The sequence below is a fragment of the Excalfactoria chinensis genome, chromosome 7 (genome assembly GCF_039878825.1).
Source record: "Excalfactoria chinensis isolate bCotChi1 chromosome 7, bCotChi1.hap2, whole genome shotgun sequence".
NCBI classification, from domain to species: Eukaryota; Metazoa; Chordata; class Aves; order Galliformes; family Phasianidae; genus Excalfactoria; species Excalfactoria chinensis.
The window spans coordinates 16109563-16133274 of NC_092831.1; the positions used below are offsets into that span (position 1 = coordinate 16109563).

The window sequence follows — 23712 nt, forward strand, 5'->3', positions numbered from 1 at the left end:
GGAAATATCCCTTGGGAATCCAATGAAAAGATGAGAAAAGATATTGTTAGCTGTGAAAGCAATTGAATGTAGAGATTGGAGATGTGATGTAATAAAAAAATATGGATGGAACACAAATTCAGTACATATGTGGAGGAAAAAGCATTGTAAAGCAAATGCTGAGATGTGTATTCATTTTCCCTATATGGCAGTGAGCAGTACAATGTGTGCGGCTCCACTGGGAAGATCCCTTGGCAGAGGTACACCTCCAGGTAGCAGGTGATGCTGTGAGGAAGGAGCATGTGTAAGAACTCTTTGGGGATCTCTTGCATTGCCTCTAATTGGAACCTGCTTTCCTGGCTTAAACATAGTGACAAATGAAAAACTCTCTTGAGGAGATTTTCAACATCTGCTCCCTTGCTTTATTCAAAGATACCACCACCAACAGCAACAACAACAACAAAAAAACAAACAAACACCAACACACAACTGGGTACACTTAAAAAAAAATTGCAGTTAAGAAATGATTCTTGAGAAAATGGGCATCTCTATTTTAGTCTGTGAGCTTCGTAGATTGTCCTAGGCAGTCTTTCTTTTCCTCATAAAGTCAGATTATAATGAGTGAGTCCTCCTCTGTTCTTTTTGAGCTGCCCTGAAACAGAATCTGTTTTTATCAGACAGTAACTAGAACTTTACAGATGTTGGATCCATATTTTTTTCTTTTTTCCATGGGGTTTGTCCCTCTTACTAAAACAAGTCTGGAGCTAAAATGGATTTGTTTCAGGCAGATACATAATAAAACTGTTTTCCATTTCTGGCACATTCTTATATTTACAAGGAGAACTTTTAAATTCACTTCCCCAAGTAGTATGTAGATTTTTTATTTTTTTTAACATAATGCATTAAAGCCTGCAAAAAATTTAAAAGTTAACATGCAATCCAAAGTAATATTAAAACATGTATTTTCAAATTGTTTCAAGTATGCATAGAAAAAATTAAGATTGGAAATAATGTGTGTATTTTATTGCAGTATTTTGCTGTTAGGTAATTACAAAAAGGATCTCATGAATGTGGCATTCTAAAAAGTTATGTTCCAGCCAATGTTGACATTAAACCAAGGGACATTAAACCAAGCCATACCATGCAGAATGTCAGAATAAACACTCCTAATTCTCTCTTCTGATCCCACATCTATACATTTGTGTTGTTCCCCCAGGCCTTTCAAGTTCCTTGATGGAACTGCGATGTCACCTTTTTGCTCTTACTTCTGTGCATATATCTGCCATTTGCATTTTGTCCTTCAGGATTGCTTCATTTATAAAGATATTTTTATAATGTTCATAATATTCTTAGTTAATATCTGGATATGATGGTTAAGTTATCATGAAAATATAACAGGCAAGAAGAAAGTGAGCCTGGCAAGCTGTTTCAGTTTTTTTAATGGCATTTCTATTTAATTGTGGGCCAATTAACCACTCAGTTTCCTTTCAGATAAAAAAAACAAAACAAAACAAAAAAAACAACCCTCTAAATTTAATAGAGAGTTGTTTAATGCTTCCTAATGTTATATATCTGACTGAGCTTTTCATTACCCAGAGAAACAAACATGCTGGTCAGGTCACCAGGGAGTAGCGATAATGCCTTCTCTCTCCCTTTGCATGGGAGGCAGTAAGGAATGAAGCTACAGCTCTAAGGTTTTCTGCTGGTTCCTGTATGATGGTCTGGGAAATGCTACGTACCAACATAGCTCTGTTCTGTACAAGTTCCCAATTCATCGTGGGATCTCATTATATGCTTTTTGGTGTATTTTTTCCTTTTTGGTTGCCAAATTTTGAATATATATCCACCATTACGTGCTTCAGACTGCTGACATCTTCAGTTAAAAAACATTCATCTGTAGAGATGTTACAGACAGCTGGCAGAGCTGTAACAAATCATAACTCTAAAATTATTGTAATTAATATGTATTTTAAGTACTACAACAGGAATATTCAATTCTCACCTTGCCTGTGTTATTGTGTCTCAGTAGGAAAGTTCTTTATGTTTTTATATATCTTTCTGCTTCCGAAATCATAAGTGGTTCTTTACAGCGAGAATAATGTTAAAAGAATAAGTGGCTGTTATTTCATTAAGAGGTGTGGAAACACAAGGATTGTGCTAAATACTCGGTATTTTATAAACCAGATGAAAAGAATGTTAGTGAGTGGCAAAGTCAAGCTGTAGGACACTGACTAAAAGCAGTCTTTACATTGAGGAAATTGGAGTTACAGTTTGTAGCCACCTGTGAAAAGTGTGATTTGAGTGAATTGCTTGCCATCGTATCATAGTACTGAGTTGGATTCATCTCATCTCCCTCCCTTTATAGTCAGTGTGAAGAAACAGGCACTTCTAGGGCACAACTTGCCTCACCTTAAGCTAGATGTCTAAAGTGAATTTGGCACAATCGAACAGTGGGTAGGAGAAGGAGGAAAACAGCAAATGGGACAGAGCAGGCACTTCTTCCGTACACAGTACTGCCAGTCCTGTGTATAATTATCATGAAGCATGTTAGCCCATAACTAGTAGATGGCCTGGGCCCATCTGCACTATATCCCTAAGGATAAAGTTCCAACTGCTAACCCATAAGCCACCATAAGGCTAAAAGAATATTAACACGTAAATAGGGGACCTTGCCTATGACTTGATTTCCAGAATCACAGAAGCCAATTTGCTTTTGGCTCATTGGAACCAGCACTTCCCTGACACAAAGTCAGCTATTCCCTTCCAGTGGCAAAGGGAATCTAGTGGAGAAAATGGGATTTATCCCTTTTCCTGCTTTGCTTGCTTCAGGAACACGCCGAGCACACAGAGAGCGGTGAGCAGCGCTGCTGCAGCGCGCCCCGTGGCATCCTGCTCCGTGCCGGGATGGGCGGGGAGCTGTGCTGCCCCCAGGCTGCGTCATTGCTGCGGGAGCCCTCAGCGCTGCTGCCGGGGAGCTGCAGGAGCCCGACAGCGCCCGCACGGCTCCCGGGGGGAAACGCCTGTGTTATCCGCGGAGCTGCTCGGGCTCCTGAATGGAGCGGTCCCCGCGCTTCTGGTGTCGATCGAGTTTTGGTTTTGGAAACGAGCTCCTCGTGAGGCCGTTGTGCTTGTCGTTAGCATCCTCGTTTTGCGGCTGCGGGTCTATTGAGGGAATGCACCATTTCGAATCGGATCCTCCTGTTAATGCTGCGAAGTTGCAGCTGAGCTCTGTGCTGCCTGCTGCTCCCTCGTGTGCACAAAACCTAAGCTCGGGCTGGATCGGTGGAGGTAATTTTTTCTAGTCCAAACAAACCAGCAGCTCGAAACAAGGAGAACTTATTTTAAATGCGGATACCACGTAACCGCCCGTAACTCGGTACGCCCGTTTCTGTGGTTTCGCAGCCTCCATTTCCTCCCTAAAACACACCCATGCGGACGAGGGTGACCGGCGGACAGCGCTGCACGCAGCACGGCTGCAAGCCGCACCCCCCGCAATGCGCAGCTGAACGAACTTCGCGGCGCGAGGACGCCCGTCGGGCCCGGCCTGCGTGCACCAGCCCTGCCTGCAGCTGCGCAGCCCCCGCATCCCCCGCAGCCCCCGCATCCCGCGTTCGGGCGGTGCCGCCGCACCCGGGCGCAGTGCAGCGCAGCGCCGCCTGCCAGTCCGCAGCGCGGTGCCGCAGCCTCCAGCTGGTTGCTAGGCAACCCCTCCTCTCGCTCCCTTCGCGCCGCGCCGTGCGGCGGCCCCCGCTCCCGGCCCAACATTGCCGCCATTGCGGGGCCGCGTCCTGCGAATCTCCGGCTGCCTGCGCCGCTCTGCCGCTCGGTGTTGGCAGCCGGGCACTGAGGTGGAGGGGCTCTGAGCCCGCCGTCCTCGGCCTGCGCTGTGTCACAGCACGATCTCTGTTGCTGGTCCAAAACTGCTAGGTGTTTTTTATAGGGATGCTAAAGGCAATATAACTGGCGTGTTCAGTGCAAAAGCATATGCATTATATGGTTGCATTTTCTGTATCTACACTGTAAGTTAAGATTAATGAGGATCTCATTGTAGACATCTTTACGTAATGCCCATCCTGGGAACGTTAAGCGAAGAGCTGTAGTTTCTCAGAATCGAAATCACAGCATATTTTATTAACAACATCAGCACTCTCCTATTCAGGCATCTGGAAATCTCTAGCTCATCCCATACATATGGCCCTTCTGTTATCTCTGCATCTCTGAATTTTGTAGTCACTCTCCCCACACAAACACACTAAAAATGGATATATCTGTAGCCTGACACTTATACAAGAACACTCTTGTGGGAACAAGTTTTTCCCAACAGATATCAGGCCTAAGATTGATCTGATTAAAGGCCCAGCTCAGCTGGATGGCTGAGTGGCCTTAGTCACTCCATCAGTCTCACCAGGGATTTGGTGAATGATCTCGCAGTACTTTTCTCCCACACAGCAGTTTGCTATGGATGAATAGTTATTGTCAGTTATTGACTCACAATAAATAGTCAAAAGCAGTGAGATACTGATTAATTTATTTTCACCAGTATATTTTTCATATCTCCTTGGAGTGCATCTTGCCTTAGCCCTCTGAGCAGTACCCTGTGTGAGAAAATTGATTTGAAGGCACCTCCAAAGTTTCCCAGTAGAGATCTTTGTGTGTCTGTTTTCATCTTAGATTCCCTGCCACACATTTTGCATAAAGTGTTATCCTAACATATGGTCAATGTTGAAGGGCAGAGGGTCTTGGAAGAGCAGTCCCGGGGTTGCTATAACAGTATACTAGACTGATGTGATCTCTAATTTAGTAGCATTTGGGTGTTCCAATGAACTATTTTATTTTTTTCTCCTACCTTTGTGGTGTTCTACACCAAGCATGGGATCTGTCTTTATATATGTGAACAGTACAGTTGTTAGAGTTCTGTTCAGCTCTAGAACTCAAGCAGTGAAGACCTGTTTGTAGTCTGGAACATTAAGTCACATCTTGCTTCATAGCTAGGAAAAGCACTAAAATTTGGAAGATGCTGTAGACAATCAGCTAGTCCTTTCTACTCCAAAAGTGAGCCTCTTAACTTCTTTCCCGTGGTATGATGAGTCAGCTCTTTGATCTAGCTGAAATCTGGTCATTTATAGTTTTCAGCCAGATGGGTGATCTGATCTGACTCAGGTGCATAGTGTAGAAGTGCCAAAGTGAGCGCAGTGTGACCAGAATAAGAGTGGATGGAGAATGGGGCTGTCCCTTCTGACAGCACCATCTCATATTGGCTTAAGTTTTTTTTTCTGAAACTGCATTTCATAGGTGATTTTCTAATTACACGTCCATTTTACATTTTGGACAATGTGTAGGAAGCTGTATTTTTATGTAGCTCTTCTAAAAAGCCATTTCGAAGAAACTGATGTGTAGAAGCACAAACTGTATCTTACCATTCAGTATGCACATCCTCTACAAAGAGACCTCTGTCAGAGCTCTGATTACTGAACATGTAGAGTACCACAGTATGAAACACACAGGCCTCAAGAACAGGTAAAATGATTTTATCTGCTGTATACTAATTTCAGCAGTGAAGCAGTGAGACCATGAATCTTAACTGAGATTCTACACTAGCTGCAAACCTCCTCCCTTCAGACAGGGCCATCAAATATAATACAATCCTTCATGCAGAGCCACGGGGTGCTATAGCATCCAAAAGTGCTGTAGCCATTTGAGAAGCAACAACATTTTCCAGAGTTTATTTTGCTCATGCGTAGGAATAGCATTGGTGCAAGGTGCATTCAAGAGTCTGGACTATGGAATGGCTCCTTTAAACTTGTCTTAATTTATCCTCATCAGGCTAGGAGAAAAGGAAGAAAACTAGCTGGAGAAAGAGGTGAGTAAATTAAATCTGCTAGCAGATCTCTCCTATTCCACATGATGCTTCCTAAGGAACTAATCTTCCTCTTTAATGAATCACTTAAGAGTTTTCCTGCACATGATGGGACTTTCTTCTGCCCACATCTCACTTACTCTTGAAAAACTCTCAATGAGTGCAGTCAAAACCCCATTCTTTTCTGCTTCTCTTGTATGTAAATAATAAGCTTTTACTGCCTTGAGGCCAGGAAAGAATTGTAGCAGATGGAGCAGCACAAAACATTAAAAAACAGTATTTAAACACAATCCTTAAACATTAAGGGTTTGTTACAAGTTTCCAGATTTTCATCCTGATCAGTTTGCCACAAAACTCACACTCATTGCTGATGCTACAAGGCATCTTTTTACAAGGCTTGTCATTTCTTAAAGCCCTGGAATGATTAAGGCGAGTCTGCTCTGTTTGTCCATTGGCGCTGGTAAAAGGTTTTCCTAACAAGTCTCTCTTGCTTTGGTTCAACTCTACAACCTCTTTGCCTATATGGCAGATAAAAAGAGAAGACATATTTTAAGTAGCATGGGAGAGGAAGTGCCAGGAATTTCTTTAGGTGCAATGCATGTGATTAAATGTGTAGTATTACAAGAAGAACAATACCTATTCCAAGTTTCCCTTTTCTGCTCCCTTTGCAAGATTCATGTTAGAATGACATTAACTTATTTTGAACACTACAGCAAATACCAAAGTAAGTTAAGCTTTGGTCAAAGTTGCTGGTTACTGATATATTTTTGGGATAAATTCTATTTAATCTTTCTATTAATTGTTTCAGCAGAGAAAGTGGAGATATGCCAATGTAATTTGTTCCAGTCACAAAGTTACAAGGCATTGTTAAAGAAGGATCAAGCTGTTTCGCAAAAAAGACCAGATGAGCTTGATGACTAGCATTACTGGGACGAGATGAAATTCAGATCTTTTAATGAAAAGGCATGCACTTAAGGACAATTTATGAGACTACAGGCACACACAGCTGGAAATAACTGAGAGTAAAAGGATAACAGAGCCACAGATTGATGGCAAGTTGCCACTTGTGCATTTTAATGCTCAGCCTTAACACTGAACAAACACAGTTTTTTCTGTGGAGTTTTTTCTGAGGAGAGGCTGGTTATTGTTTTCCATCTTATTTTATTAATCAAGATTGTCTATAGATGAATGGCTCCTAGACATCCAGAAAAAACTGAGAAGTTTCTCAGTTTTGTCCTGTCAAATATAATTGACCCTCATGTAAAATTTGCTTACGTGTGGCACAGAACATTTCTTCAACCCTGCTCTTTATATGGGCCATGAGTGCTTTCCTGAATGAGTAAAAGAGAGAACAGAACACAGATGCTTCATGCTTTCCTACATCCCATAATAGTTGGAATATGGATACCACCAGTGATAAAACTAATCCTAAGGTACATCGGTGGCTGCAGGCTGGTAGTGACACTGCAGTCAGAAGCTACCTGTTATCAGAATTCTCATTATTCCATGTTTATATTTTAAGTAGGTTCGACGTGTTTGGACAAGAATTTTTAAGTTACATTTGTTTGATACTTATGATTTGATTTGATCATTATCTCTTCCTATCTCTATTGATTTTATCTATCGAAATATAGCTGTGTAGCATCAGATTACTGTATTTTAATGATTGTTACTAGCGTCTACAGATGTAGTACTGTACTGTCCTCTTTAGAAGTACATCTTTTTCTCTTGCAAGGATGGCAAAGACCATACTGCATCTGTGTCTCTGAAACGCTTGCTCTTTTCACCTTGCACTCTAGCAAGACCATAGATACACAGAATACTGGGATAGTGTCCCACTGCCTATTTTCTTTTTGCCTTTACTGTTCACTGTTTATCCTAATTCTGTTTATCTAGATTGTATAGAACTTGTGGAAATCAAATCAATGTCTCATGTAATTTCTGATCCATGCAATAAGAAACACATAATCAGACTAATAAGAAAATGTGACATGGTGTAACAGTCACAACAGAGTGAAGTCCCTTTCCCATATTATGTGAGCTTTTCGGGTACTCAGTGTATCTCATTTTCTTAAGCAGCTGCACAAGCATATGTGCAAATCTACATCTATAAATAATAGACATTGTTTTGTAGTTAGATCTTTTACTCCTGTGAAATCTGTGCTGTCTCATAATTCTCTTATTTTGAGACTTCAAAGTTGCTTCAAGTAAAGCACAATTCTAATCAGAAGAAGACAGAAGTTTTCATCCAAGGCTTTTAGAAAAAAAATTAAAAAAAAAAAAAAAAATTGGTTACATAGAAATATTTTCATAATTTCTATTGATTTCATGGAATCATTTCTGAAATTGCAAGAACTCCACCAAAATACTTTTCATTTGAAGAACACATTTAATATTATCTTTAAATACTCTTTAATATCTAAATGATTCAAAACCAAATCTATAGTTCTCATGTGATTAAAGTATATATTGCTTGTTTGATGTATTTGTTCTTAATTGCTTAAAGCTTTTGAAAACTCTCTTTTGGTGCAGTCAAACTGTTCTTTCTCTTACCACAATTGCCAAAGAATCAAATTATTGGCATTTGTCCTTCTCTTTGTTGTCCTCTTTAAGAAGCCACAGAAGTGGCCTTTTTTAACCTTCTGTATTTTCCTCCAATCTTTCTCACTTCATAGTGACCCTTTGCTTTTTGCTGCTTTCCACAGCTTCCTTAGTCCTTTTCACAGCACAAGGAAAGGAGGTGGCTGAGGGACAGAAGTAACTGTCTGCTTGCAGGTCTGAATCCATAGCTACAGGAATGTGTTGCTCAAAAAGTTTGAAAGGGATTTGGATATGGTTGGGAGTAGGAGGGAAGGGCAGAGTATTTCTGGTGCTGAGAAAGAGAGGATAAAAAAAGTGAGATTACTGCATCAGGAGAGAGAAGACTGAAAATCTGTGAGTGTAGAAAATACAGATAGACAAGAAGCAAGATGGCATTTAGGTGCTGCAGGGCCAGGGATTACCATCTCCTAGGCTTGGGAGGACTTGGGGTGCTCCTGGTGATCATGGCTTGCTCCCCGCTAATGGGTGGTGATTGCTGTAAAGGAATTCACTACTGCAGTGAGCATTAAAAACGGCAGTCTTTCCCTTGCATTGCTGAGTTGCCTAGATTACATGTTAAACATATTGTATAAATGTGTTTTAAAAATTAAAGCTTTGATTTAAAATAAACCAGACTGCGGAGAAACTCAGCAACTGCCTTGGTTGTACACTCTGTGCAGCCTCCATTTTCCTATTTCTCATTCTGCAATCCCTCCTACTTTCTTTTCAGTGTCACCTTTCAGTTTTAACAGCTATCGTCTCAACAGCAGTAGCTGCTATATATTCAAAAGAATTTCTGAGAATCCTGAGACCTGTCTGGTTACATAAAATCATGTATTTTAGTCCCAGAGTCTCAGTTTAAGCAAGTGTTTGAGCGTGCAAAAAAATTCTTTACCACATCTGACATGAATTTGTGGGTGTACATCAGCACCATCTAGCGGCAGAAAAGAGTTACGACACCTAGTAGGCTCAACAGGAAATGCCGGAGTTGACTTCAGTAACCAAGATCCTTCAGCAGGAAGTTGGGTGTGGTCTGTAGAAGGAGATTTAAAATAAATAAATAAAAAAAAATTAAAAAAAAAAAAAAAAAAAAGAAAAAAAGAAAAAGGAAAAGACATGATGGAATTTATCTGCAGTGTTCCTGGGTGCCATTCCAAACCCAGTAAGTGCAAGATTCTACACTGGTAATGCATTTTTAATTGTTTCCAGCAATATTAAGAGAGAATTATGCCTTTTTAAAATGTATGTGATTAACAATAAAATCTGAGAGGATTCTGCAGCAGGACCACTTGCATTTTCCTCATTAACCCTTCTGCTGCTGCTGCTCTGTGCATGTGTTCTAGCAGCGATTTGGTACAGACCGTCCATGACAGAATGCCCCAGGTGCTTTTCCCTGCAGTGGAAGGGGTTGTTTGTAGGGAGACCTGCAGAAGTTGGGATGTGTGTGGATGTCTGTGTAGGTGTGAAGAGCTGTATGCATATGGATGAAAAGGAGGAGAAAGCATTGTGCTGCGGTTTATTTAGCAGGCTTCCAAAATACGGATTTGTTGCTGCCGTGCAGGAATATGTATATTTAGGAAAAGAGTAAAGTAGGATTATGCAGATTGTATTTTAACTGTTGCATTATTTTAATTTGATAATCATTTCTTGGGTATATCCACTTACAGAGAAGCTACTTTTTTATTGCATTTGCTGTGTCTTTAATGTGCTTACTCAGGATAAGGACTTGAGAAAAACAATCGAAGGCTACAGCAGAGGTAGTGTTTATGATTTCAGATTGATGTATTTGCATTAGGAATATTTTTTGTTTGTTCTTTCTAAATGAGCTGTCTGGACCTACTAAGAAAAAAACGTTCTGCCCTTGTTAGTGAAAAGTGAAAAGCGTTACTGTGCATAATGTATGGCATCAAAGGGCGTTATCTAATGATTAAATACAATTTTTGTTTAATTCAGCAATTCTTCCACTGCACAATGTGTTGCCAGGCAGGGGATCGGAATGCAGGTGCTTGTGCCTGTTTCCTTGTTTCCTGAGCTGGCAGCTCTGCAAAGGCAGCATATTTGTACCTGAGCAGAAGGAGCATCTCATGTTGCTTTCAACTGAGCCCTCTGGCCTTTAGTGCCAGTAGTGGATTCTAAGAGTCATTTTTGGTCCTTTTAGCTAGAGGGATGATTGGTTCAAGGTGCAGCTTAAGCAGGATAATAAAGATGCGAACTGACTGCATTCTCACTCAACACTGATCTGTAAACAATTCAGAACTGTTGATGCCTTGCAGTGAATGTGCTGGAAAAATATCTCCTACTTTATTCATTACCCTTGAAAAAGGAAAGATGTTTTTATGCGAGACATTTTTATACAGGTGCTTTTTTTTTGTTTGTTTGGTTTTGTTTTTGCCAACCTACTTTCACAAGCACTAATAAAAACTTAAATTAAATGTTACCTCCGAGGAGAGCTGCAAAGGAAAATGGTTTATCCTGAAATGAAAGCAAATGAAAAAGTGCATTTTATAACAACTTCCTCTTCTTCCATAATTACTGTATTTAACAAAGATGTCCCACAGAAATTTATAAGCAGGTACATTCTTTTACATTGTCTGTGACTATGTTGCTCTAATTTTTGTGTGTGTTTTTATATTTTTAGCACTTTTTTTATGAGGGAGGCTAAACAGTAGTTAAGAGGTGCAGGATGAAAAGATGGCACAGTCAGTGCTGGTACCGCCAGGACCTGACAGCTTCCGCTATTTCACAAGAGAATCACTTGCAGCTATTGAACAACGTATCAATGAAGAAAAAGCTAAAAAATCTAAACAAGAACGCAAAGATGATGATGATGAAGATGGGCCAAAGCCAAACAGCGACTTGGAGGCAGGAAAGACCCTGCCATTTATTTACGGCGACATACCTCCAGGAATGGTATCTGAGCCCTTGGAAGACCTGGACCCATATTATATCAATAAAAAAGTGAGTGTATTGTGTCTTTCTGTGAAACTTTAAATTCAGCAGACTTCCTTGGCAGGCTTAGCATTTCCACTGTTTTGGACCAAGTCTTCGCTTACCATTATATTCTAATTTCTTTAATTGGCAGAAATCTCAGTTGTAGGAACAGAAGTTAGAAATGCAAGTTTGTGGAATCCTGTCTCTAGATAGAAGTGAATTCAGGTTTATTTTAATATACTTGTTGTTTTCTTAATATTTGTAGCTTTCAGTGTTTTATTCACAGGACAACTATCAAAAAAGTAGCACAAGGGCAATCTTCAGTATGCTAGTATTTCATTAATTGTTCTATAATACATGTGAAAGGAGCAGATCATTTTGGAGTCCATCTCCAAATGACCACATTAGAGACTAATTCTTTCGCTTTTACAATTAAGAACCTAAGTATGGTCTGAGAATCAACATGTATCTATGTATCTGAACATGTGTTTCATTTGGAAGAGCTGAAGTTTATGTTTCCAAGCAAGGCTTGGATAAGGCTTGTGTTTCCAGGATTTCAGCTGCTGTATTTGGCACATCTTCTCAAAAAGTAGGGTATAGTCTTTGGGAACACTGAATTCATTGAATTCTGTATTAGGTAAAAGTAAAGCTTGGCTTAAGAAAAGGAGACAGAGTTGCAGGTATGAAACTCGCAAGAAGTAGTTAAAAGGGGAAGCAATATGTTTAGGATCAGGATTGCTTATGATTTCTAAATAAATTGACAAGGTTTTAACCTTGTAAACTGTAACTTGTTGCTATATTTTAAATGTAATTTATAATTCTGTGTTTCTTTTCCAGACCTTCATAGTATTGAATAAAGGGAAGGCAATATTCCGATTCAGTGCCACCTCTGCCCTGTACATGTTAACTCCTTTCAATCCTCTTAGAAAAATAGCTATTAAGATTTTGGTACATTCATATCCTTTTCAAATGGTCAGTCTAAAACTGTAGTCAATGAGATGTTGCTTAGTATTTAAATCATTCACTGGCACATGTCCAAGGGTTGATATGATCTATGGTGCTTTGTCTCTTCTTTCTATTGTTTCTCTTCTGATCTTTTTCTTTTCCTCTTAATTGTTTGTTATTGCTGGATCATAATATAGAAACATCAGAAGACAACCAGTCCTCTTCATTTACAATTTCTTCCTCTGTCCTTCTTCTTGTCTTGTTTGCATTCTCAGTCCTGTGTGTATCTGTAACCTGTCTATTTATTCATTATTATTGCTTTATGTGCTTGTAACCTTTTATAAACTTTTTTTTTTGTCTAAGTAGGTTGAATTTTCCACATTATAGGTAGAGATTTACAAAGTTAAGTAGTCATAATGACAAATTTATTGCTTTGTCTTTCTCAGTGTTTTTATTGGTCTGATCCCAGATAGTGATATAAGGTCATTGAGGGATTTGACTTCAGTAAATCTGCTTACTTAGGAAGCATATTTCAATGTGCAAACATTTGTTTCAGAGTTGGTTTTTGAGTGTCTCTTTGGGGAAATTTTTTTTTATTTTTTTTTTGGTAGCATTACATAGAGGGATCCTAGGATCACGTAGAGTAACCCTTGGAAGGATTCTGTTATACTTCTGGTGTAATGGAAGTCTGATAAACGTGATTATCTAGTAAGTGTTGGATAACATTATCAGTGGCTAGCCTACAAATAACTTCAAAATCAGACAACACTATGTAGTCTCTATTCACTTGCTATTGGTGTCACTACAAATAATTATTTGTCAGTTACATGACACTCCACAGCATGTAACAAGCAATTAGATGGAGTAATGGAAGACTGTAGAACTGAGATGGTGGTGAATAGATGGAGTGAATGAAGTCAGAATATTAAAAAGCTTTAATGTTTTGGGAAGGTATAGTCCAGTTATTTCTCCCTGATGGAAGAATAGGGAGGATTTGGAGAGGATAGTTCATCATACAGAATTTTGAAAGCTGATGTAAATGTAGCCTTGTAAGTACTCATTACAGCATGGAAACCTGCATTTAATTGGAGAAATTAAAGCTCTTATAAAAGCAAGCTTTGAGATCTTCCTAATTTTTGGTGATGGTGCCATCATGTGGACGTTTTATGCTTCATCTGTGTGACTGGTTTTCATTTTGGTGTTCCTGTTTTCATCTCCAATAATGTATTAGACCTGAAATTGAAGGTTTGTAAATACAGAGCAGTTCTGTCAAAATTACTGAAAATGTTCATAGCATGGAATTGTTCTCAGATTTTCTTTAGGGTTTTTGTTTATATTTTTTAGAATTAAATGTGACTTGTTCTCCACCGCTTTTTATATTACAAAAATATATAAGTAAAAAGCTAATGCAGATGAAATAATTTTCTCACAGATTTATCTACTCTATTAAAACATGCCAACTAAATTTCAATATATATATATATATATTATAACAAATTGTTGATATGTGCCAAATTTTATGGTGAGAATTAAAGAGAAGAAATGAAGAAAATGCACCTTTCATTGGTTTTTGCTTTTTGTTGGTTTTTTTGTTTTGTTTCGTTTTTCTAGAACTAGATGGTATTTGTCTGGGTCATCCAATAAAAACACTTTTTTGATGTTATTCCACTAAATTAGAAGTCACTACTTTCAATGTTCATGTGTGGGGTTTTTTGTTTGTTTGTTTGTTTGTTTTGTTTTGTTTTGTTTTGTTTTTTGCCTTTTATTTTTAAAGAGAAAATCCATCTAAGGTCTTGTTATTTTTTTCTATATGTATATATTTTAACTTTTCTAATTTTTACTGTGTGATTGTCCTTATTATAAAGAAGTGACTGTGAAAGATCATCAGTGCTTTTCTCTGAATGTCAGCATTGTAGTGGAGGGATAAATATCTCCTGATACTGAATATCTGAAAAACCAGGATCTTGTTTGATATTCTTTTAATGAGATTTTCTGGCTTACATTCCTTAACTCTTAACCCACATTATTCAGCATGCTTATCATGTGCACTATTTTGACCAACTGTGTATTTATGACCATGAGTAACCCTCCTGATTGGACAAAGAATGTAGAGTAAGTAAAGTGGATTTTCTTTGAATTATATTCAGTCCTCTGAAATAAACTGCTGTTAATGATGTTACACTAACAAGGATAATATCTGCTAACAGCAGCTACTTTGTAACATGTTTTGAGCACTATGCTAGCTTTTTCTGTGTAATATTAAATCAATATATTTGACAACACTTCCTTCACTACAGAATATTCAATTTGCATACTCTGTTTGCAGTATTAGATGGGTAATGTAGGAACAGGATGCTAGTCTTAGAAGTATGTAAAAGAAAGTGGAGGCATTGCAGGAACTAGTGTAGACAAAGGGTGCAGTTAAGACAATCTCTTAGTGAATTTTTAATTTATTCTTTTTTTTAATGAAAGATAAGCTTTTTCAAATGTATTTCAGTGATTGGCTAATCCTCCCATAGGAAACAGCAGCTAGAAAGAGAAAAGTTCCAATATGGCATCAACCCCAGTCCCCATATACAGTCAGTGCATATTTTATGATTGTCCCAAGGCAGTGCTAAATACTGCTCTTCATGATGCTTCATTTTTATAACAACATCTTATGCTTCTGCTGCAGCTTCACTTCTAACTGATGTGGATGATAAGTACATGTTTAGTCTTCAGTAATCAGCAGTGAAATCATAGGACAATTAAAGGCAGTGTAGGCATTCCCGTTTTGAATTGCATATGAACATATATGTATTCAGGATGTCTAGCATATAGTATTTATGAATAAATATAGCTAGCTTGAATATTTATTCATGTTGTATTGTGCCCTATGTATATATAATGCAAATCATAGTCATCTATCGAGTGAAGTTGTGTGGGAAAAACTTTTTTGTTTTTTCTTAGTTACTGAACTGAAAATATCAAACAGGAAATTTGGTTTCAGGTTGATCTTGTCTGAAAACCAACGTGAGCCTTTTAAACAGTTTGACTTGAAACAGTCCACTTTGCCTTCTTTTTGATTAAAGTTATAAATGAAATTAAATTTCAAAATGGTGTCATTTGAAGGTAGAAAATTGAAATGACTCAGAACACCAGAATTAAACATTTATACTTCTTGTGATTCAGCAAAAATTGTTTAATCTAAACAAGCACTAAATTTTATTGAGATCTGTAAAAAGTTTTGATTGATCTTGCACAGGATCTTGCATGTGAAAATACTGGTTTTGTTCCGGAACTATGCTTGTCCAGCTAAGGGTGAACTACTGGGTACAGCTACTCTAACAAAGTGAATGAGGTTTGATTTGACACAGTGCCAGATTATGGTACTCTACAACATTACATTGTAAAAATAATGCTGAAGAAATTAAGACTGGAAACAACTTCTGAAATCATGACTTCATCTGTTTTTTCTTGTAACACAGTATTAGGTAGGACATAAATATGTGCCAATGAAGTAACAGGAAATTTTGCAAATGACTTGCTAGCATAGATTATAGCATTTGAACCTCAATTTATGGATTGCCACGGCATCTTCTAATCATGGTTTGATTCTTCTCCTTCAAGGAAGAACTTCTGCAGATGTTTAAAGCTGGTTTTATCTATTAAGTTCTTACGCTACTCAAAGAGTAGAAAAATGGGGGACTAGAGAGCATAATGTGTAGGGATAATATGAGTATGTTTCTATAAACTCTATCTTGCGTATTTTCCTCAGATACACTTTCACTGGAATTTATACCTTTGAATCACTTATTAAAATTCTTGCAAGGGGCTTCTGCTTAGAAGATTTTACATTTCTCCGAGACCCATGGAACTGGCTCGATTTCACTGTCATTACATTTGCGTAAGTCTACTGTTTGTTTGTTTTGGTTTGTTGGTTTTTTTTTTAATCTTTCAGATAGGATGAGCTTAGTGACTAAAAATTGCCTGGTATTTTGTCAACCAGAACATGTGGAGCCTGGACTTCCTGCAGTTTCAATATGTTTCTTTTACCTCTTTTACACATTTTAGTATTTCTAACTGAGCATGTGCTGCAGAGGCCAACATGGTGTGTCAGCCCATTAGGATTGTGAATGCCATCAGCCTGAACTGTTCATATCCTGTCTTCTTTCTGCATATCAGAATTAAAGGAATCATTTTGACTTCCTGCTAGAAGCTGACAAAATTAGTTTTCAAAAACAAGTCAGTGTGGTTTATTTTGATAAATTAATTTAATTTTACAATCAGAAGGACATTTGTAACACAGGCAAAATACAGTGAACGGTGAAAAGGTCTTAATCAAAGACCCAAGCAATAAGGATAAAATCTGCCTCAATTCTGAGTAATTGTGATTTAATCCTACAGGTATGTAACAGAATTTGTAAACCTAGGCAATGTTTCAGCTCTTCGAACTTTCAGAGTATTGAGAGCTTTGAAAACTATTTCTGTAATACCAGGTAAGATGTAGTTGGTGTAAGGTGTTAGGCCCCTCGTTTCTCCAACTGTTATTTGTGTGCTGTCATTGTGTTTGTGTGTGAACTCCCCTATTACAGATATGTGACAGAGTTTGTGGACCTGGGCAATGTCTCAGCGTTGAGAACATTCAGAGTTCTCCGAGCTTTGAAAACAATATCAGTCATTCCAGGTGAGAGCTAGGTTAAACACTGAGGCTGACTGTTGTTCCACAGAGGCTATACTCACATTTTTGAAGCATAAGCCTTGTTTGCTACACATTTTTAATAAAATAAAAAAGCAGAAATCAAGACTTAACTTCATTTTAATTGATCTTTGCTTTTTTAAGTAGCTGTATTTTCTTTTTAAAAGTCAGCCTTTGAGTTTAACAAACACTTGCATGAGATATTTGCAGTAAACAGCCTATATGATTTGCATCTTATGACATCAAGCTTTCCTTTATATGTTTTAACTGTAAGTTACTTTTAAGCTTTCATATTGATGCAAACGTTATCATTTACTGCAGGCACTTGATTTACAACTTTAACTCAGTTTCAAATGTCATGTATAAAAAAACTAAATTCTAAAGTGTAGCATGGGCCTTGCATGGGGAATTGTTCTAAAGATGTCTTTCTTCTCCAAACCATCAGCCCTCTCTTATTGTCAGAAGTTATCTTTAAAATATGAATTTATTACATCTTTGTAACAGGTTTATAAATGTGGAATGATTTTAAATGGTTCACGTAAGAAAGGTTTGGGCAAGAAGCATCAGCAAAAGCAAACAGTATTTTCCTATGTAGAGTGGAGGTATAGCATGAATAATAAAGTCACTTGATTTGGCATAAAGGATATGTTTGGTAACATCTACTTTTATTTCTGTACACTCTAAAATAAGCATAAACTTTACAGCTTTTCATTCATCTTCACAAGTAAATCTTTTAACAAATACTATCATATTACAAACATTGGACTCAGTTATCATTTTGCATGAAATCTTTATGAGAAAGAATCACATGATTTTTTATGTGTTTGGTATCTGCTTAGTATCATAATAAAAATCCTTCCTCTTTGCAGGCTTGAAGACTATCGTGGGAGCCCTAATTCAGTCTGTGAAGAAGCTCTCAGATGTTATGATCCTGACTGTGTTTTGTCTGAGTGTATTTGCACTAATAGGGCTGCAGCTGTTCATGGGCAACTTGAGGAATAAATGCCTGCAGTGGCCTCCAGACAATTCTACTTTTGAAACAACTGTTATTACCTACTTTAATAGCTCTATAGGTGAAAATGGTACATTTATTAATACAACGATGACAATATTTAACTGGGACGAGTACATAGAAGATAAAAGTAAGAATTCATTATATTAACGACTTCATTTTTTTTTTTTTTCTGAAAAATTTTGAAACAGATACAAAAGCATGAATATTGAATCTGATGCCTGTATTCCTGAAGGCTAGCAAGCCTCAGTTTAACAGCTAAATGCTATTGGATCAAAATATCATAAACAACTTTATAATATTTTAATATACTTATCATCTCAGCATGCTAGTAGTATCTTAGAAATGTAGGCATGGAAAAGATTTTGGATGATAACTCATCCTTAAAAATCTCTGAAAACGATCCGTTCCCTTTCCCCTCCTTTCTTATCTTCTCTGTTGACAGAAATCCAAGTGCTTTCAGACCAGCTTGTCAGTTGTAAAGGTCATTCTAAATTTTGATCATCTTCTCTCTTAGCTTGATAGCTTCCGAATACTTTTTGTATTATTTCATGCCTTGAGTTGCTAATGAAACTTGTTCTAAAACAGATCCTTTAAGGATCATTAAAAAAAGCACAAAAAAAAATCTGAATTATTTTTGAAGTATTTTCTGATCATTCAAGCTGAAACGTATCTTCATTATTTGCTTCAGAAGGTGTCATTTATAACTTGTCCCTGGGGCTATTATCCTGCTAGTAAGTTGGCAAAGGAGGAGAGAGGAATAGTTTTATGTATGCCATATAGTTGATAAATTTGTATTGACTATTACTTTATCATTATCTTATTATTGAAAATTTGATATATATATATATATTATTTTATTATTATAATTATTTTTTTTCTAAAATACTGGGCTGACAGCTGAGCTGATGAGATAGCTTATCTGGATCCTCTGTCTAACTGAGGAGGAGCTGTGGTGCATAGGAATATGAATTACACACACAGATCACTTTTAAAATCCATCTTGGTGCCTGTCTCAGTGCAGATGTAGAAGTGATGTGCGCAGTCTCTTTCTTTAAAATAGGCAGATTTTTTGCTGTTTTCATCATACACTGGTAGTGATAGAGTGGAAAAAGTCCATAGGAACTGGTTGCAATTCCTTGCTTGTCTCTTTAGTGCTGGCCCTGAGTTAGTTCATGCCAACTAAGCTAATCCATGCCAGCTGGTGGTGAATCTCTAAGAACCATCTGCTTCCTGGGAACAGCCAGAGCATGCCTAATTTTGGCAACTTCAGTTTCATATGCCACCTGACCCAAAATTTCCACTAGAGGTTCCCTTTTTTTTTTTTCTTTTTTTCTCCATATAAATCCCAAACAAGCAATTGATGACAAACTGATTTTCCCTTTTTACATCACAGCAGAGATGAGAAAGGGTGGGAGAGGATGGGAAAGGAGAGCAGCAAGAGCAGGAAAAGGAGGAGAGGGAGAATGAAAGGATGTTCCAGGGACTTTTTAGTCTTCCTTCTTTCTGAATTATTTTTGAACCCTATTTTAATAGTTAGTCTATTAACAGAATATAGATTTTTCAAGCACAGTCTTCTGTAACAGAATTACATGTATTATTGTTAATGTACAATGACAGCTTGGTTTCTCCTTCCACTGTTAAGTCAAGATCCAGTTAACAGTTTCTTGTGCGTGTAGCTATGTGCTGTTCTTTCATGCTGCTAAAACTCCCATGATTTTTCAAGTAATATTCAAGTATGTAATTAATAATCATAAGAAATAACCCTAAGTGGTATACATAAAATAGCATGATCAAAGTCAGGATGTTGACCTCATTGTTTTTCTTGCTTTCCTGGTATTTACTGACCCGTGCAATTTATTAACCCAATAGCTGCAGTTTATTCTTTTGTATAAGTTACTGAGAATTAAATATACAACTGCCTTTCTATACAAAACACCATTTTCCCATTAAAGCAGTACTTCCTTATTTATTTATTTATTTTTTTGTCATCATGTATCATAATTTAACTGTTAAGCTCTGCTTATTTCTTTTCAAATGTAAAAGTTTTAACCCTTAGGTATAAATGATGTCTTTTTCATAATCTTTTTCACATTTTTTTTTTTGTTTCTTTGTTTGTTTTGTTTTAAAAAACAACAGATCATTTCTACTTCTTGGAAGGACAAAATGATGCTCTGCTGTGTGGCAATAGCTCAGATGCAGGGTAAGAAAATCATTTTTCATAGTGCATCAAGAAAGAAAGTTAGCTACTTAGAATAGCCCAGGTGGCTAACTAAAGTGTCAGCTGTACCATAGAGTTTCAATTTACCAATATTTTGGAATATGACTATACTTAAATGTAACCATCTATGTGATTTGAGTATACACAGGCAATTTCTTCAGCACCTTAGACTAATTTTGTAACAGTAATCCCAGGAATACTATGTGCATAAAAATTACTGCCAGCTGGCTGACAGTTTACTATTAGCTATGCTAGATGGCAATCTTCACTTGTGCTGATGGAGATGTGTTGATATGAAAAATTGTGGGGAAGGATAGATTACTATTAGCTATATTATTATAGCAATGGAATATTAGTAGGAAATGGAGTTAAAAATTGAAAACAGCTAGAGTTTTTATTTTAGGTCTGTAAATAAAGTTTTACTTGTACAAAATTTCATTTGCAACAGGTACTCCTGAACAATTTTGTGATTTTTATAGCATATGGTAATCTAGAGTAGTTGTTAAACATAGCATTTCCTCTTCTTTTGTAGTCAATGTCCAGAAGGATATATATGTGTGAAAGCTGGTAGAAACCCCAACTATGGCTACACAAGTTTTGATACATTCAGTTGGGCATTCTTGTCACTGTTTCGATTGATGACTCAGGACTTTTGGGAGAATCTTTACCAGCTGGTGAGGACTTACTAAAATAAACAGCACCATCACCAATACCATTACCGCATAGTATTTGCATAGTTCTTTTCATTCACATGTACCTGAGCTCTTTGGGACACAAATCATCTTTTATTTCATATATATAAAGCTGTCTAAAACAATAAGGGCTTTAGATTTCTGTGTGCTTCTCAAATACATAATGAGGAATGATTGTTAATAGTTGTTTCCTTTTCATAAATGAGTAAATGAACTTGTTAATGCTTCTTGCCCAAACATACTGCAGATAGATGGTAGCTAAACTGATTTGCAGCCTAGTAGAGATATATTGTCTTTGGGAAGGTTATATCTTGTTCCTGAAATACACACGTCCTTAACCTGAAGGACTGTGATGTTGTGCAAGATGACGTTTTGTATACTACATTGGCTTTGTGGCACTGTTGTTTGGGTCTGATAAGACAAGGTAAGATACTGGCCAGTGGGCCCATTACTATTAAAGTAGTTTAAAGGCTATAATAAAAAGATATAATGGAGGCAGCAACTCCTATAAGAAATTTTCATTAGTCGAAGTTCTGAACTATTTAACCTGCTGAATCATAGTCAGCTGTACCCTCACAACCACAAAACCTGGATTTTTGCACATATAGGTATGATGTAATACTAATTAGTTGTATGTGGAAAAATTAACATAATCACATTGTAATAAAATGGAGAAATTTTACAATGCATTTCTAATCTATACCATAGATGCCACCAGATTACGTAACACTGTGTAAAAGTCTTCTAAAATGTGTATTATCTCTTTTTCCTCAGACTCTGCGTGCTGCTGGGAAAACATACATGATATTTTTTGTTTTGGTCATTTTCCTGGGCTCATTCTACCTGATTAATTTGATTCTGGCTGTGGTTGCCATGGCCTATGAAGAACAGAATCAAGCAACCATGGAAGAAGCAGAACAGAAAGAAGCAGAATTTCAGCAAATGCTGGAACAACTGAAAAAGCAACAGGAAGAAGCTCAGGTATCCTTGTAAAGTAAAACTGTTTTTTCCACTCATGGTTGGAATTTGATATTCACATATGAGGATAGTTTCCTCATCCACATGCTGTGGTTGAGTTCATGCTCTGGAATGATATGAAACAGGCTAAAAATAAAAATGGGAGCTAAACTTTAGAAAAGCTAATTTCCAGTTCTTCAGGGAGTTAGTCAACAAAGCACCCTGGGAAACTGCCTCATGGGCAAGGGGCAGAGCAGAGCTCACAGATCTTCAAGGAGGCTTTCTTCAGGGTACAAGAGCTCTGCATCCCCAGGTGGAGCAAGTCAGGAAAGGAAGGCAGGAGACTGGCATGGCTGAATTGGGACCTGCTGGTCAATCTGAAGAGCAAGAAGAAAATGCACAGGCAGTGGAAAAAGGGACAGGTAAAGTGGAAAGATATATACAACCAGTTTGTATAACCAGTAACAAAAAAGAACTCAAGGTAAAAATTCAAATTGGAGATAGAAATCATTTCGTTTACTGTGAGCGTGAGCAAATGATTGAACCATAAGTTGCCTGGAGATGTTGTAGAATCTGCTTACTTGGAGATAAACAAAAGCTGTCTGTACACGGTCCTGAGTAGCCAGCTGAAAAATTTGACAAGGTGACCTCAAGAGTTCCCTTCCAACCTCAGCCATTCTGTGATTTTGAAAATGGAGATGGAGGTGTAGGAAAATTAGAGTTCCTGTGATATTTCTCAAATTTTACTTCTGGTGATAAAGTGGTTTCAGTGAATTGGGACCAGTGCTTTTATTTAAAATTCTTTTTTTCTTTTCTTTTCTTTTCTTTTTTTTTTTTTTTTTTTTTTTTTTTTTTTTTTTTTAAGAATATCTATAAATAGTAATAAATTTTAAATAGTGAGTGTGTGTATTTGTATAAGTGTTGTAAATTGCATATGTGCTTATTTGTACATACAGGCAGCAGCAGCAGCTGCAGCAGCTGACTCAAGAGATTATAGTGGAGTAGGTGGAATAGGTGGCTTCTCTGAAAGTTCTTCTGAGGCATCCAAACTTAGCTCAAAGAGTGCTAAAGAGAGGAGGAATAGAAGAAAGAAAAAAAAGCAAAAAGAGCAAGCTGAAGGTGAGAAAGATGAGGAAGAATTTCGCAAATCCGAATCAGAAGACAGCATCAAAAGAAAAGGCTTCCGTTTTTCCATTGAGGGGAATAGACTGACATACGAAAAGAGATTCTCTTCCCCACATCAGGTACCATGGTATTATTACCTCTTAAATATCTACTCATCATGTAAACGAATTCCTACAGTGCAGTTTGGTCAATTCTTGCAAGTGATACCACAGATTCATTTAATGTCTTAAAAATATGACCAAGTTAATACACACAATCAAAGATGAAACTGTAAGAATTAGATTTTTTTGAATTTATCTGTGAAAAAATCAAAATAATATGTATTAGTTAGAATGGGTAGTATTTGCCAATTTCGTTAATGAAAATGAGCTTATAAAATAGCATGAACAGTGGCTTCAAGAAAGGAATTCCATGTTTTCAGTTGGAATTGTGCTAAAGTTAGGGTGCAGAAACCAGCAGAATTAACATAAATGATTATGTGAAATTTGGCAAATTAATTGATATGAGACCTCTAATTGTGTTATCTTAAAGGTGAAAATATCTGTGGCAGTGTGTCCTTGCATTTGTACTCCTACATTGATCCACCAGTGACTCAAGAAGAGTTCCATCTGCATCTCCCATCTAGATATTTATTTCATTTGATAGCTTTATTGTGTTGTACTTTCTAAAGTTTTCAGGAGCTTCTCTTCATTTGCCTGCCTCAGACTGTCCCCCAGCAGCTCAGGTCTCAATCTC

General features: G+C 37.3%; 1 protein-coding gene across 3 annotated transcripts in view; it reads left to right on the forward strand.

The window, feature by feature from the left end:
• The window catches only part of LOC140254928 (sodium channel protein type 2 subunit alpha), a 67085-nt gene that overhangs the window by 6898 nt on the left and 36475 nt on the right, over window positions 1-23712 (forward strand). For 2 of the 3 annotated variants that reach the window (XM_072342090.1, XM_072342091.1), the window contains exons 2-11: window positions 11055-11374; window positions 12185-12303; window positions 14315-14404; window positions 16050-16178; window positions 16679-16770; window positions 17840-18112; window positions 20122-20185; window positions 20736-20877; window positions 21670-21876; window positions 22809-23096. In XM_072342090.1, coding sequence (XP_072198191.1) covers window positions 11108-11374; window positions 12185-12303; window positions 14315-14404; window positions 16050-16178; window positions 16679-16770; window positions 17840-18112; window positions 20122-20185; window positions 20736-20877; window positions 21670-21876; window positions 22809-23096 — 1671 coding nt within the window. In that variant the 5' untranslated portion in view covers window positions 11055-11107. Of the gene's footprint in view, window positions 1-9520; window positions 9579-11054; window positions 11375-12184; window positions 12304-14313; window positions 14405-16049; window positions 16179-16678; window positions 16771-17839; window positions 18113-20121; window positions 20186-20735; window positions 20878-21669; window positions 21877-22808; window positions 23097-23712 lie in introns of those variants that run through there. The other variant, XM_072342089.1, reaches the window with a different exon arrangement.